This window comes from Felis catus, chromosome B1 (genome assembly GCF_018350175.1).
Source record: "Felis catus isolate Fca126 chromosome B1, F.catus_Fca126_mat1.0, whole genome shotgun sequence".
In the NCBI taxonomy this organism is placed as follows: domain Eukaryota; kingdom Metazoa; phylum Chordata; class Mammalia; order Carnivora; family Felidae; genus Felis; species Felis catus.
The window spans coordinates 201,828,079-201,843,138 of record NC_058371.1 but is presented as its reverse complement, the minus strand read 5'-3'; the positions used below and the strand labels follow the sequence as shown (position 1 = coordinate 201,843,138).

The following is a 15,060-nucleotide window of genomic DNA, read 5'->3' as shown; positions in this document are numbered from 1 at the left end:
GGTGGGTGTGTGTGTCTGGATGAACATGTAAGTGGGTGAGTGTGGGTGTGTCTAGGTAAACGTGTGAGTGAGTGAATGTGTGGGTGAGTGAGTGTGTGGGTGGGTGAGTGAGTGTGTGGGTGGGTGAGTGAGTGTGTGGGTGAGCGGGTGAGCAGGAGGGTGCGGGGTGAAGGGCAGTCAGCGTCCTCACGCGCCCTCTCCGAGGGCCCCTCTCCTGACCCCCGACCACCGTCCTTTGGGTCACCTGGGCGTGTGGCCGTGCCTGGCCGGGTGGCCACCTCCGAGAGCTGAGACGTGCGCCTCAGCGGGGCGAGGCCGGGCGACCGTCCCGTGCGCGCTCGCCCCGGCCTAGCCAGCCGCTCTCCGCCTGTCCTTGATCCCACGGAACACCCCCCCCACCCGGGGTGGAGTGACAGGCAGGCCTCCGGGGGCCGGTGGCGGCCGTCCGGCCACGCCGGGGGCTGCCGCCCTGTCCCCTAGAGAGCGGGCCCCCACCCCCCGGCGGGACCCGGAGCCGACCGAGCTAAAGCGTCCTCGGCGACTCCCCCTCAGGTGCCTCAAAATGGTGCGCTTTCTTCGGGAGAGGAAGCAAAATGTTCCTAGCAGAGCGGGGCCTAGGAATATTTTGTGGCTTTGCGGCCGGCGAGCACGGGGTGGACTCTGACTTGCTCTCTGTTGCCCGCAGCTGGTACTGTGAGTGTTGGTACCAGTAGCTGCCTGTCCCTGTCCCAACACCCAAGCCCTACATCCGTGTTCAGACATCATTACATCCCCTACTTCCGAGGTAAGGTGCGCAGTGCCGCGGGCTGTGGGCGCTCGCAGGGCATCCCGCCACACGTCTGTGTCTCGCTGTCCCGTGTCCGCCGCATGGCTTCCCCGAGCCCTGTGTGTCCGCCCGTGCCCCTTGCTGTGTGTCTCGTGAGTCCAGCTCCGTCTCTGTCGGTGTGTAAATGTTCCTGGGAGGAGGACGTGGGCAGCTCGTGGCGAGAGGAGTGAGCGGTGAGGGCGGAGCCCGAGCCGAAGGGACAGGAGGCGAGGCCGTCCCCCGGCGCCCGGCCCCGGGGCCCATTGTGAGAGCCCTCGCCCGTTGCCCGTGTTCCTTCCCACGTCAGCTGCGAGGGGCAGAGGGACCGCTCCCGGCTGTTACCTAGAGCAAAGCACAGGAGGCTGTGACGCGTCCGTGGCCTCGGGCTCAGGGTGGCGGGGGCAGGATGTGCCCGGACAGGCTCCGAGGTCCCGCCTCCTCCCAGGGTGCAGACCGCCCGCCGTTCGCATCCCTGCACGGGCATCGTCGGACGCAAATCACACCAGGGAGATGGCCAAGCTCTTCTCCTGCACGTTGGGAACTGAATTGCGTCCGACTCGTGTGTTAGAGCCCCACCCAGCAGCGTGACCGCCTCTGGAGATGGGTCCTCGGGAGGCCGTCAGGGTTACCCCAAGTCGCTAAGGCAAGGCCCTGATCGGTGGCCTTAGGAGAAGCGGAAGAGGCACCAGGACGTCTCTCTCGCTCTCGCTGCACGTGCTCGGGGGAAAGACAGTGAGGCCACGTGAGGCCAGGGTGGCCGCCTGCGAGCGGGGAGGTGGGCCCTCGCCGCACACCAGACCCCGCCACAATTTGGCGTGGGACTTGCAGCCTCCAGAACCGCGAGAAACATGTGTCTGTTGCTGAAACCGCCCCGGGTGCGGCACTTTGTCGTGAGGCCCTAGTGGCCGGAGACACCCTAGGAAGACCCTCGAGGCGTTAGAGGAAGCAGGTAGGATGTTCTTGCTGACGCCCCCGAGATGCACGAAGTCCCCAGCCCGTACCGCGCCGGGTGGAAGACGTCGACCCGAAGGGACCGGGAGGCGAGCCAAGCTCAGCTGGATCGTTCCGCCCTGTGTCGGTCTCAGACGGGGCTCGTCGGAACTTGTGCGTCCCCCGCGTACGTCACCGGTGGTGTCGGTGCGAGCCCTGTCAGTCGGCTCGGAGGAGAGCCCCTGACCACCGCCACGGGTCCTTACGGCGCCTGTGCCGGCTCCGCTGGTCGCGCTGACTCTCTCGAATAGCAGCAGAGCCGGAAATGGCGCGCCCCGCCCCCGTGCGTGGGAAAGCCGGAAATGGCGCGCCCCGGGCGTGGGAAAGTAGCCAGCACGGCCTTGCCCCACGCATCCGCGTGGCACGTGAGTGTCGGATGACCAAGAGGCACACGGAACACTCACTGCAAACCAGAGTGAATTTGTTAGGTCACCAGGGAGACGTGTCTGCTCCCTTTGCTCACACGTCCAAAGGCCCTGGGCACACGGCTGCCCCCCCCCCCCAACAACCACCGCCACCTGCCGTGGCCCCGTTTTGGGTGGGGCTGTTCCCCCGGGGGGCTCTGGTCGAGGCGTGGCCCGCAGACCGCAGGCTGGGAGCAGACCCTGTGAGCCTCCTCTGTTCCTTTCTGACCCTCCACCCTCGGGTTCTTTCCCTGCCTGGGTGAGGAGAGCCACGTGGACCCTCGGCCAAGGGCAGACACCCCGGGCGGCGCCTCAGACCTGCAGCGTGCCTGCTCCGGGTGGGTCGGGGGGAGCAGCACCCCGTCCTCAGCCCCGTTGAGAGGGGGCCGGGGAGAGGCAGCCCCCTTGTCCTCGGACAAGAGCAGCGAGACCCTTCCCTCCATCCCGTGTGGGAGAAGACTGTGCAGACAGACTCCGCCCCCCGCCCCCCAAAATATGGTCCAGAAACTATTTCCTGGCTGGGCCAAGGGCATCCCCCACGGGCAGGGGCTCAGTCCCCGTGCGGTGCGGTGGCCGGGTGGGTGGACACAGGCACCCGCCCAGTGTGGGGCCTTTGAGGCCCGTGTCTGCCCTGGCTCCCTCCTGGCTGCTTTGGTCACCAATTCCCTTTGTCAGAGGTCAGACACAGCCTCCCCACCCTCCTCTCGGGGTCAGACGTGGGGGAGCCCTGACCCCACGGCTCTGCCCCACGCCCGACTTCCAGGGCCATGTGTGACCTGGGGTTTGCCCACCCTCTTTCCAGGACTCACCCCAGAGGAGACCGAGGCTCAGAGAGACCCGGGCCCTGAAATCCCAAAGCTCCTTGGGACAGACCCGAGTCAGGCTCCCGTTCACAAGCCGTGTCCACCACAGGTCCCGGGTCCATCTCAGAGGCCACACCGAGGGAGCCTGTGCCCTTCTCCTTGATGCTCGTTCAGCCCCGCGCTCTAGTGCATTCCAGCCTTTGGGCGTTCCAGTGGCCAACTGTGCCCGCGGCCTGCCCTCCTCCAGCTGGTCACGGCCCTGGGTCTACCCACAGTCCCCGGAAAAGCTGTTCCTGGCCTCTCCTCATCCCTCCTTAGCATCCCTGACCCCACTAGGTGGAAATTTCCCTAAGAATGCTGCTGTGGCCAGAGGGCTCCCCGAGGGGAGGCATGCCCTCCCCACGGCCAGCAGCTGCCCTGACCCGCCAGATGCTGACGAGGGCCCCTTGCTTCCCTCCTCTTTCCCTGCTGGACGCCCCTCCCAGTCACACCTACCCACCCCTGCCTCCGTGCCTAGGGCTGCCCCTCCACCAAGACCTTGCCCACAGCAGCAGTGCTGATGGTAGTCAGGTACACTTTAGTATGAATTCTGGGCGCTGTGAGGCTCAAGGCTGACGTCTCACCTGTTAAGGAGCGGGCAGGTGTGGGAGGCGGTTGCTGCTGGAATCTCTTCACTGGGCAGCTGCCACTTACCGCCCGGCGAGCCTCCTCCCCACGAAGCATGGGAGGGAGAGGAGGGAAGGGGCTTCTGGTGCAGAGCCTCAGGTCAGGGTCCTCTTCCCACCACTCGCTGCGCCCCAGAGGTACCTCTCCATCTGGCCCCAATCCCTGGGCCATGCACCTTACCGGGTGGTCGTGGTCGAGGCTCAGGGGGCCTGTGGCGGAGCATTGCACACTCGAGGACCCGCCCACGTCTCGGCGTTCGTCCTTAACGCTCCCCTGTGCACGGATGGGGGCTGGCCTTGCTTCTGGCCGCCTCGAGAGGAGCCAACTGGGGGCAAAGATGGGACAACTGAAGAGTGGACTGAATGAAGAGCATTGACTGTAACTCAAGGTGTGAGATGAGGGTCCGTGAGTCCACGCTGACACGAATACATAAAGGCGGGAGAAGGGACAGATCTCTCCCCTGCAGAAGAACCTCCAGGGATTTACCTGGAGACACCACCCCCGAGGAGGGGGGCCCCCTCCCCAGTCCTCAGCTGGGCACCGAGCGCCGTGACCTCCCCGCTAAGAGCTCAGCGCGGGACGGCGGGGAGGGGGCCGTGCGGTGGGGAAGCCCGGCAAACCCGGCTGGGGGGTCAAGGTCAGCATCCCGGTGACGGCGGGTGCCCTTGACGGGACGTGAGGAGAGGGCACTCCACCACCCCAGTCTTCCTCCCGGGGACCCGCGATCCCCGTGTAAGCACGGGAGACGATCAGACGAGTCCCGGCCGAGGGACCTCGCGCACAACCCCTGGCCGGGACTCCTCGCAGAAATCGTCACAACATGGCAAGTCTGAGGAGCCGTCCCAGCCCCGAGGAGCCGGGAGACGGGCGGACAAAGCGTCACGTGATGTCCTGGGTGGGCTCCTGGGCAGGGAGGGGACATTAGGGGAAGTAAGGAAATCCAAACAAAGTGTGGCGTTCAGAGAGTACCAAAGTGGCAATGCACGGCTGTGACGTGGGCCCTGAACCGGCGGGGACTGGCCAAGAGCACACAGGAGCCTCTGCACAGCCTGAAACGGCTCCAAAATAAATCACTTACTTAACTTTTAAAAGGAAGAAGCGCCCCACCCCCCCACCCCCAGTAGAGCTCAGGTTCTGCCCTCCTTCCTGAACTACCTCCAGAAGCCACGAGCCTCCTCAGAAGGGGCTTCTGTGCCTTTTCAAAGTCACCGCACAGCCAGGCTCTCCTCTGGGTTTCCCACACCCGTGGTGACATCAGTGGTTTGGGATTTTTACCCTGAAGGCCCACGGGGGAAGCTGGCCCCCGGGGCATGAGGGGAGCCTCTAGAGGGACTCGGCGAGCGGCCGGAGCTGGGTCTCACCGGGGCCCTGGCACCTGTCACCCAGACCCTCCCGGCCCCGCCCTCCTGCAGATGGGAGCTGAGGTGGTGGGAGCCCTGCAGGGCCGACGCGGGCAGAGCACCGCAGTGGGCCCTGGAGGTTGACGTTGGCGGTGTGCGATCATGAAGTGACGAAGCGAGTCCAGAGAAGGGAGTGGTCAGCAGTGGCCTGTGTCTTCCGGGGAAGCTGGGTACTGGAGCCTTGACCCAGGAAGGGTCTTGACTAGCGGGGAAGATCACAAAGGGGGTTCTGGCGGGGGCGGGGAGGGGAAGGAGGGCTGGGGGACTGGGACGAGGTGGCAGAGTTTGGTGACCAGTGCGTCCCTGGATGGCAGGTGCGGGCGGGCATGACGGGCCACTGTTTCTGTGTCCCCACCTGCCTCTGGGTCTTGTGCCCTGTGAGTACCCGAGGGACGCTGCGGGCGCTCCCCAGACAGATCGGCACATGTGCACGGGGGCTTGCGTGTGATGTAAGAGGGCACCGCACTGTAGGCTTGGGGACTGGGGGGACAGGAGCCCTCAGGAGCCTATGTTTGATGGCCTGGGGCCTCCTGGGCAAGAGCTGGGTGGACCAGGGCCAGTGAATTCCGGGCAGAAGGAAGCGAGCTGTTCGAAGCCCCCCGGATTCTACAGGCCAGCCGGGAGCACGCCCAGCTTAGCCATGACACCCCAAATGCGCCGTCCTCCGCTGCTCTGGAGCTCATGCAAGTGGCTTTTTTCAAGCCTGTGCTTCCGCCACGTTTCTCTGCCCTTGGGGACGGATCCAGTTAGAGCCACAGTTGGTAGAACCAACCCGCGGTTTCCTTTGTGTGCGTGGGGCGTGGCTTCCCCCGGGAGCTGAGAAATGGCCCGGATTGGCGAAGAGCTCTGGAAGGCTCCGTGCCGCACACTGGAGGGGCGTGGCTCAGGAGAAGGCGGGGTTCACGCTGCGACAGGGGACAGTCACCTGCCTGAAACGCGATCAGTGCCGACGGGTGAAATTGGAGCCCAGGCGTGGGAAGATGCTCGAAGCTGCGGTCAGCAGCCCGTTTTGTGGTCTCAGCCCACACAGGCGTGCCCGCACGCCCTCCCCGGTTCCCAGTGCACCTGCCCGGGGCCACAGCTCGCTCTGAGCCCACGCCCGCCGCGCCCTCCTTGTTAGCCACCGTGCGGCCCCCTGCCAGTCCACTCCCAGCCCCGCCGAAGGGCTGCTTCACTTCCCCGTCACCTTGGGGTCCCGATGCTACAACGCCCAGGGCTCCTTCCAAGGCAGGAGAGCCCCTTGCGTTCGCCAGGCCGCGATCTGAGGCAGCACAGGGTTCCTGAGGCTAACGGGAAAGGAAACGAGGTGTGCCTTATGCGTGTCTTGCTAAAACGAGCCGTAAACCTCATCCTCCAAAGTGTTCAGTGCCCATCGCATTCTGTCTGTCATGCCATTCCTCAAATAGGTACCCGCAGGGCGGGGAGGTTCTCCGGGGGCAGGGGGGCGGGGGGGACTGTGGCCGCCTAAACTTGTGACTTGATAATCCAACCTTGTTCAAAACTCAGAAATTACAAATCCACACGGGACAAGGAATCGGAGCCAGAATTGGAGAATTTTCATGTGATTTGCCAAAATAGCTTTATCCGGGAGCATGGCAGCTGACACCAACTTTCTCTCATTCTCCTGCGGCTCGTAAAGTTTACTCCGTGGCTTTGAGGGACAGATTCTGTGATCTTGCGCTGGATGATGAGTCCGCGGGTTTTCCGAGCAAGCGGCATCTTCTTCCACGAGGATACTCAGAAAGGGAGGCTTTGGTTTCGGTGACTTTGCAGTTTGCTGGACGCAGGCATCAGCCGTGGCTGAGCAGCGGGCCAGCTGTGCACCCCAAGGAGAGTGGGGGGCCAGCCCAGAGCCAGGCCAGCCTCCCCATGAACTAGCAACCAGCAAACTCTTTGCCCTCGAGGCCACTATTCCTTCGCCACGGGGCCGTGGGACGGGGTCCACCCAGGTTGGATTAACAAGCCATGGGGCCCGGTCTGGAAATGTCAGCGGGGGCCACCCTCCCTTCCCTGTGCAGAGGGGTGGGGGTGGGGGGCCCCACCAGGCAGGGGAGAGGGCTCGCTGGGCACAAGTGTTCCTATTTGACGTACTCTCCCTTCCCCTTCCTCCCTTCTGCCCGTCTTTGCTCTTCCGTCTGGAGGCAGTGAAAGTGGCCGGAGCACCCCCAGCCTCTCGGTGCTCTCAGACAGCAAGCCTCCCCCCTGCACCTACCAGCAGGCGCCTCGCCACTTCCACGTCCCAGGTAGGCACCCAGGACGCGCGGTCGGGCTCGCCATGCAGAGCGTCTGTCTGCACGGAAGGGCCGTGGTTCCCAAGCCTCTCCGCCCCCCGCCCCCAATTCTGTGGGTTTGCACACCCCGCAGCTGGCTTGTGTTTGAGCTTCTCCCGAAGCCATGCAAGCACCAGGGAGACGTTTTTGCCCTCCTGGAAACGTGCTGGAGGGAAGGCGCTGTCCGGCCGGCTGTGCACCTTAGCCGCCTCCCTCCCTCTGCCCCTTGGACTAGGTTCTGGCATCGGGCTGGCCGACGCTTAGCTTGCGGTGTGGGTCCCGGGCATCAGTCACCTGTGGGGCACCAGATCCTTTCTGGCCACTTAGGATCCGGTGCCTGAGGGCTGACGTGGGATGGAAACCTCCAGTCTGCTGGCTCACCCTGCTCTTCTCCTCTCTCTCTTCTTTCCCAGACACTGGCGTAAAAGATAACATCTATAGGAAACCCCCCATCTACAAACAGCATGGTACAGTCAGCTCTCCTCTGTCGCTGGCTCCCTGCATGCCTGTGGCACCCTCTTGCTGTGACCCGATGGGCGATGGGGAAGGCACCGCGGGCAGTCTTGAATGTTACATGTGTTCGCTAGCAGGCTCCCGGGAGCCTCTTCTCAAATCGCTACAGAGGGTGCCCCTGAGTAAGGGCGCCTCTGTGTGTCGTAAGGCCGAGGCTGACACGCGTCGCTGGGCTCGGGGTGGGTGTTCACAACCGAGAGCGGGTTTCCATGAAAACTGCTTCGCTTTTTTAAAAATTTACTTAATGTTTATTTATTTCGGGAGGGAGACAGAGCATAAGCAGGGGAGGGGCACAGAGAGAGAGGGAGACACAGAATCCGAAGCAGGCTCCAGGCTCCGAGCTGTCAGCACAGGGCCCGACGCGGGGCTCGAACTCACAGACCACAAGATCACGACCTGAGCCGTAGTCGGATGCCCAACCGACTGAGCCCCCCAGGCGCCCCAAAACTGTTTCACTCTGAGTGAAGCAGCCAGATTGGCTTTAACCAAGGTGGTGGGGGACAAAGGCTTCTTGGACCACAGCCCAACCCAGCCTGATTTTTGGGAAACATAACAAACCAGATTTAGTCATTTATTCCTGCGTGTTAGGAATTTCTGACGATAGAATGAATAGCTAGTTTTCAGGTAAAGAGATTGTTGCCTCAACAGATAGGGGCTGGGGACGTCTAGCAGCGAGGGGGTCCCCTCAGCCCCCAGTTTCCCTCTCTAAGCGAGGGGACTGCCCGCTTCCGCTCCACCGGAGTCTGCCCGCCTGGGACAGGTGCACAGGCAGCACGTGGCTGGAGCCACGGAGCAGGAAGCAGAAGGCTCCAGGTCTCCCCTCTGTTTCTTGATGGAATTTCTGGGTGATTTGGGCATGTGACTTCACCATCCTGAGCCTCTGTTTCCTCATCTGCAAAATGGGACCGAGCCCTCCGCCCCGCCCTTTCCACAGGCCGGTTCTGAGACCAGATGGAATAATGAATGTGGAAATGCATTATAAACTGTGACGTGCTGTGCATGTGACGGGGAGATGGGAAGAGGAATTCTCACATTTACAGCTCTTCTCCAGATGCACCCAAAGAAAACAACCACGTCCCATGTTGACCACTGCATCACTCACTGTGAGACGGAATCCTATAAGAGTGTGCTTTCTGTGACTTACTGCTAAATCAGTGCTCTGACCGTACAGACGACAAGGTTCTTACTTTTTCCTTGATTGCAGTAGGCCCTGTGCTTTGCGCACGCGCTTGTCTCCTCTTCCCAAGAAGGAAGAGAATGGATTCCACTCTCGGGTGCCGAGAGGGCGGTGACTTTCTCACCGTGGCCTCTCAGCGGGGGAAGCTTGGAGCACAGATCTCCCAGAGGGATCAGAGAGGGGTGGGCTAGTTAGACGCCAGCGCTCTTAGAGATTGTCCAGACCAGCCCCCTCTTGTTACCGGTGGGGAGCCCTGAGGCCCGGCTGAAGGCAGGAGCCGTCGCGTTAAGTGCCATCTTCACATCACGGCACCCGTGTTCGAGCCTGCGTGGAAAGCGGCGTGTTCTGTTCTTGGCTCACAGGTGGGATTCACAGCCTTGGCCTTTTATTAACCTCAAACATGTAATTAACACACGTGGTAGAGGAGGGACCGGCTCCTTAGAAAGTGGAAGAGGCCGTAAATCAGATAATGAACCTGCTCAACGACATCAGAAAGCCAGTTCCGAGCCAGAGGACTTCCGACATTAAGTCCTTTGATTAGATCGTCCAAGGGAGACATTTGATTTTTACCGTTACCAGCGATTATCCTGGTGCTGTTGTTTTTAAACTGGGTACGAAGGCCCCTCCTACCCAAAAGCGAGTGAATTCCAATATAACGGAGCCCCGAGCCATGACTGAAGCCCATTGATTTCGGGCATCTGGCATGTTGAGTCTTTTACGCAGGAAGCTCCGTGGACCACCTGCTGTCCACTGGGCATTGGCCACATTCCAGGGATAAACACGAATGAAGTCTCTCCCTTTGTGCATGGACATGGGCTGTGAATGGAGGGGTCAGCATGGGCGTGCACTGTCCTTGACCAGGCTTCCTTCCGTAGCGCTCGGAAAATGATGGTTGTGTTAGGATGCATTTGGTTTTGAACATATTTGAGGTGTTTGGATTACAAGATTTCCCCCATCCAGGTGAGCACATCCTGTCGGAAGTGTGTGTGTGTGAGCGTGTGTGTGTGTGTGAGCGCGTGCGTATGTTGTGAGTGTGTGTGACTGCGTGTGTGTGCACCCCCCCCCCACTATGTTGAGCAAAGTGACCACCCATCATCTCGCAGGAGAGAGGAGTGTAGTTCAGGTTTAAGAAGCCAGTCTTTGACTCTCCACTTGTCTTGGGACCCTCTGGGTGATGATGTTAAGTTACTGGACCATTTAACTACTTTAAGATAACATATCCATTTAACTACTTTAAGATGATACATCCAACCAGTTTAAAAATCATAGTTTTTTTTAAATTTTTTGTTTGAGTTTCCTTATTTTGAGAGAGAGACAGCGTGAGTGGGGGAGGGGCAGGGAGAGAGGGAGAGAGAGAGGATCCCAAGCAGGCTCCGCACCGCCAGCACAGAACCCGATGCGGGGCTTCAACTCACGAAACCGCGACATCATGACCTGAGCTGAAACCAAGAGTCGGACGCTTAACCGACTGAGCCACCCACGCGCCCCTAAAAATCAGTTTTTAATCAATGCATTTACTTTCCAATTCCCTGTTTCCAACCCATAAAAGGTTTTTGTCGTGGTTGCTTTTAATTAGCATCCCTCTTTTCTGGGGCTCGCGTCCCATTCCTGTTTGGGGGGAAGTGAGCCTCCAGCCTGCCGGCTGAGGACGAGGGCGGTTAGCGCCCCATCGGCCGCCGTGAATGCATCCCTGCTCTGCACAGACACTCCATGGTGTCAGCGCTTCTCCTGTTGGCCACTCTGAGGGGGGCACTGAGCCTGGGGACGAGAAGTGGCCACTCTGTGGCCCAGCTGGGGTCACCCCCAGGTCTGCCTGACCCCCGACCTCCAGCCCCCGACCTTTCTGCTCTCGTACAGCATTTAGGGCCCGACGGTATATTCTTGTACTGTATCCGTTCCAGCTCTGCTTGGTTGTGATTTAACGGCTTGAAAAAAAAATAGTAAGACAGAAGAAAGGAAGCAAAAGGGAGTGAATGGAAAATAGGAAACAGTGGGGGGCCAGGCCAGGCCAGGACGAGAAAAGCCCTTTCCTGCACAGTCAGGGACAGACGCGGAGCAGGGCCAGCCGTGGGACGCTGAGTGCAGGCAGGACCAGGGCGCTGTGCTGGGGAGCCCGGTGACCTTGGTGAGGCAGGCATGACTCCGGTCTCGGCCGCTCCCCGTCCCCGCCTGAGAGTGGGCTCCAGGCTGCTCTGCCATCGAGCTTTGACGTGAGGCGCAGAGCGGAGCTTTCGGCGGTGGATGCCCCGGGTGGGGCAAAGCTGTGCTAGGTTTCGGACTGCTCCAAATGAATTCCAGAGGAAAACAGAACACGTTCCCCGCCCCCCCCCCACCTCCCAGGAAGCCGAGTGTCCAGACGCAGGCATAGGACTTGCATTTCCCCAAACGCTGTCTCATTTGTAAGCCAACAGAGCTCTCGGCCGGCGGCCGTGGGAGTGGAAGTCCCTGCCCAGGAGCCCTGCACCTGCAGCCGCCCCGCTGGCGAAGGAAGGGTGCTCGGTCCATCCTCCTGCCTGGGCCAGACAGCAGACGTGGCCCCGTGGGGCATGCACGCTATTCCTCTGGTCCCTGGTGTGAAACGGGAAGCGATCGCTTCTCATGTGTGTCTCTGGGATTCCCTTGTGGTGAGGTTGAGTCTCGTCTTGGGGGTTTGGGGAACGTGTCTTGGGATGAGAGGAAAGAGAAGGCAGGTGGGCTGTGGGTCCAGAAAGAAACTCGGAAGCCTGCCACCCTCCTGGGGATGCCTCCGACGGAGGGTCCCCGGGGCTGTCCCAGGAGGGCTCCTCACGGCAGACGCATCCCAGGCTCGGAGGGAACTGCCTGGTGTCTTAGGACACACACAACCCGATTTCCTGGCCGTCTTCTGCCCACACTGTGAGACACCCTACTGCCAGTCAGCCTCAAAGCTGGCCTCTTGTTTTCTCCTGATTTTTCCAGACCTCTCCCAGCGTGTTACCGCATCCACATACGTTATCTCACAGATCCTTGCAACTTGAGGGTGGGCGTCACTTGCCCACTTTACAGATCAGGAAACTGAGGCTCGGGGTTGTTAAGGAAGCAGGCCACAAACAATACAAAATTCTGGGTTCCTGTATTTTCCTGCCCCTGCTTCCGCATCTTAGATTCTGTCGTGTGTGTCTCTGGCTGGCACACTTAGCCTTTGGAAAGCCCCCGGACATGTGTGGCCCACCCTGTCACCCACGGCTGTGTGACCTCCTCAGACCCAAGATGGCCTCTGGTCCCTGTGGCCTGATCTCCAAGGGCTGGGATTTCACGTCCCAAAGAGCCCCTTGGCTTTTTTTTTTTTTTTTTTACACACGCAAATTACCCCCACTGTGGGGTAATTTGGGGGCCCCCGAGGGCTCGTGAGGGGTGCGCTCACTGACTCACCCGTGAACCCAGCCCTGGAGGCCTTCTCTGGGCTGGGCGATGGCTGTGCTCCCAGGGCTCCAAGTAGCCACTAGCCTGATTGTCCCCAGGGCTTGCTGGGCCGCTGGCTGCCAGGAGTCTTGGCTGATGTACGGCCAGACCCTCGGGGTTCTGCTACCCAGCGAAGGCCGTTGTCTGGGCAACGGGCGAGCCCTGGCTGGTGGGCATGCGTCCGCCTCGGTTCCCTGCCCCCTGCTCTCTGCCCGTCACGGTGCTTGTCACGCAAGCTGGCTGTAAATTGGCCTCCAGGAGTGGAGAGAGCAGGGTTTTCATTTTCACACTGGAAAATCACTGTCTCTCCTGGAAGAAGGAGAAACAGGTGGCCGTCAGGAGTAATGAGATGTCAGCGTATCCAGAACGCTCTTCAACTGTGACCTTATCTTGTCAAGGTCCCGTAGCCCAATCCCCAATTTCCAAGCTCTCGGGCCTGATGTCAGTCTTGTCCTTGGTGGTGCACAAGGCAGGGTGCTCCAAAAGGCTAGAAGGTCCAAGCCCTCTGCGGGCTGCAGGTAAGAAGCCCACCCCTGGCACGTCCTTCCCGTGGCCTCGGTCCCCGTGGAGGGTGGGGAAGGACCCTGGGGTTCTCCTTCCATCGTCCGTGCATGGGGGTCCGTGTTCTTGTGTGGGAAGTCCCGAGTCAGGTCCTGAGAACTGTCGGGATGCCCTTGTACGATTTGCTTGATCAGACGTCCTTGGAGGTGATGTCAGCCCAGCTGGGTGACAACCCCCACCCCCACCGAGAAAAAAAAAAAAAAAAGCCCAGTGGAGAGTACAGACTCCTTGCTCCTCAGCTCCAAATAGCTCTCTCTTGGTAGGCACACTACTGCGAAGTGGACTTTCGCTTGCTCGAGTCCGCTGAGGTCGCCTCTGGCTGTATGTCGTACCTCCTTTCCTGCTCTTCAAGGACCTTCTCCAGGGGCAGAACTCACTGACTGTTGTGTGCTCTGCGGGCGGCAGGAAGCGAGGGGGGCAGACAGAGGGAGGACTTTGGAGACTGACGTTTGGGTTCAAATGTCAGCCTCTGCCACCCCCCATCCATGGTCTTGAGCAAGGCCATCATGTCTCTGAGCCTCAGTCTCCCGATCTGTGAAAGGGGTTGCATGGGCATGAGCGGTAGTGCCTTACTGGCTGAGTCGGACACAGTAGGCGCTGGTTGGCCAAAACCTCCTCTTACTTTATGTTAACCTGGGAAAGCAGAGAATGCGTTCTTCCAAAGGCCAAGCGGCCGCATCGGAAAACACGGCTCGATCTCTCTGTTGTGTGTGGAGGGCGGGGGATTGGCCGGAGTTTTAAGAGCTCATCACTGTGCACACCGCTCTTGGTGTTAAGAATCGTCACACGTGAGGGCGCGTGGCCGCTGCCCACGGTGTCCCCGCGGGAGCCTTCTCCAGCGTGTCCTGTCCCCCGGCCCTGAAAAGGCACTCGTAGTGTTGACCTTGGCTTGATCCCCCTCTGTCTCTGAGCACACTGTGGAGCGGGAATGCTGGGCAGGGAGGCGCGGCCTAGATGATGCATTTGCCCTGACAAGCCACCTCTTCCCTTCCAGCCGCGAGGCGACCGGACGGAGAGGACGGCAGTTTCGAGCAGGATAACAGGAAGGTAATGCGGGGGCAGGTCTGGTTTAAGGCCACCCTGCCCGGAGGGAGCCTGGTTTCGTGGGGATTCTCCAGCGGAAACCTCAGGTCCCCTCGCTGACATTCTGCTCCTGGTTGGGTCCCACGAGGCTGTACGCCCCAGGGGCCAGATTTACGAGGTGCCCCCCGCCCCCAGCCTCCTCCTCACACGCAGGACTAGCTCGTCTCCTGCCAAAGTCCCCCTCAGGTGCCCGTGTCCCCTTCCTGGTTCTATAACTGAGCAGCTGTCCGAAAATAAAGGAAAATACGTCAGCGTGTGTTCTGGGGGCATCTGGGGTGATTGCTCGAGATCGGGCTTGGCGGAGTGCTCCGTAAAGGGTCCGAGGGTAAATATTTAGGGCTTTGGGGCCGTGCTGTCTCTGGTGCGGCTCCTTTGCTGTGAAAACAGCCAGGGGTGGAGCCTGGCGTCACGGGCACGGCCACGTCCCGCAACGTGTCAACTACGAAAGCGGGCTGCGGTCAGGGTTTGGCCCCCGGGCTGAGTTTCCCCAGCCGTCCCCGGCTGGAGAGCCAGGGCCCTTGTCGTCAAGGGAGGGAGGTGTGTGTGGAGGGAGCCCACATCTGGCTCCCCGCCCCCCATGCACCGCCGCGAGAAGCCCTGACCTCCTCGAACCCATTTTCTCATCTGTAAAATGGGGCAGTGCCATAGCCGATGACCTGGAAATTCACGTGACTTGTTTTTTCTCTCAGCAGAAGACCAGCTGGCTGATTCTCAAGGGGGACGCAGACACTAGGACTAATTCTCCAGACCTAGACAGCCAGTCTTTGTCCCTCAGTAGCGGGACCGATAGAGACCCTCTCCAAACAATGCAAGGGGACAACTTTTACTCACGTGAGTGGTTCTTTTGAGCAAAGAGCTGTACGTGTGGCTTGAAAGGCCTCGCAGCAAAGGGGCCCCACAGCCTGGAACCCGTCCCCCCAGATCCAAGCCTTGCTCATTAAAAAAAATACATAAGAGCAAACCAGGTA

At 60.6% G+C, this 15,060-nt stretch overlaps 1 protein-coding gene across 27 annotated transcripts in view; it reads left to right on the top strand.

Annotated features, from left to right (window-relative positions):
• Positions 1 to 15,060, top strand: part of ABLIM2 (actin binding LIM protein family member 2) — a 143,166-nt gene that overhangs the window by 95,645 nt on the left and 32,461 nt on the right. For 6 of the 27 annotated variants that reach the window (XM_023253443.2, XM_023253441.2, XM_045056647.1 and 3 more), the window contains 6 exons: positions 686 to 784; positions 7,210 to 7,311; positions 7,752 to 7,805; positions 12,847 to 12,966; positions 14,004 to 14,056; positions 14,782 to 14,923. In XM_023253443.2, the coding sequence (XP_023109211.2) occupies positions 686 to 784; positions 7,210 to 7,311; positions 7,752 to 7,805; positions 12,847 to 12,966; positions 14,004 to 14,056; positions 14,782 to 14,923 (570 nt within the window). Of the gene's footprint in view, positions 1 to 685; positions 785 to 7,209; positions 7,312 to 7,751; positions 7,806 to 12,846; positions 12,967 to 14,003; positions 14,057 to 14,781; positions 15,057 to 15,060 lie in introns of those variants that run through there. The other 21 variants (XM_045056660.1, XM_045056655.1, XM_045056658.1 and 18 more) reach the window with 11 other exon arrangements.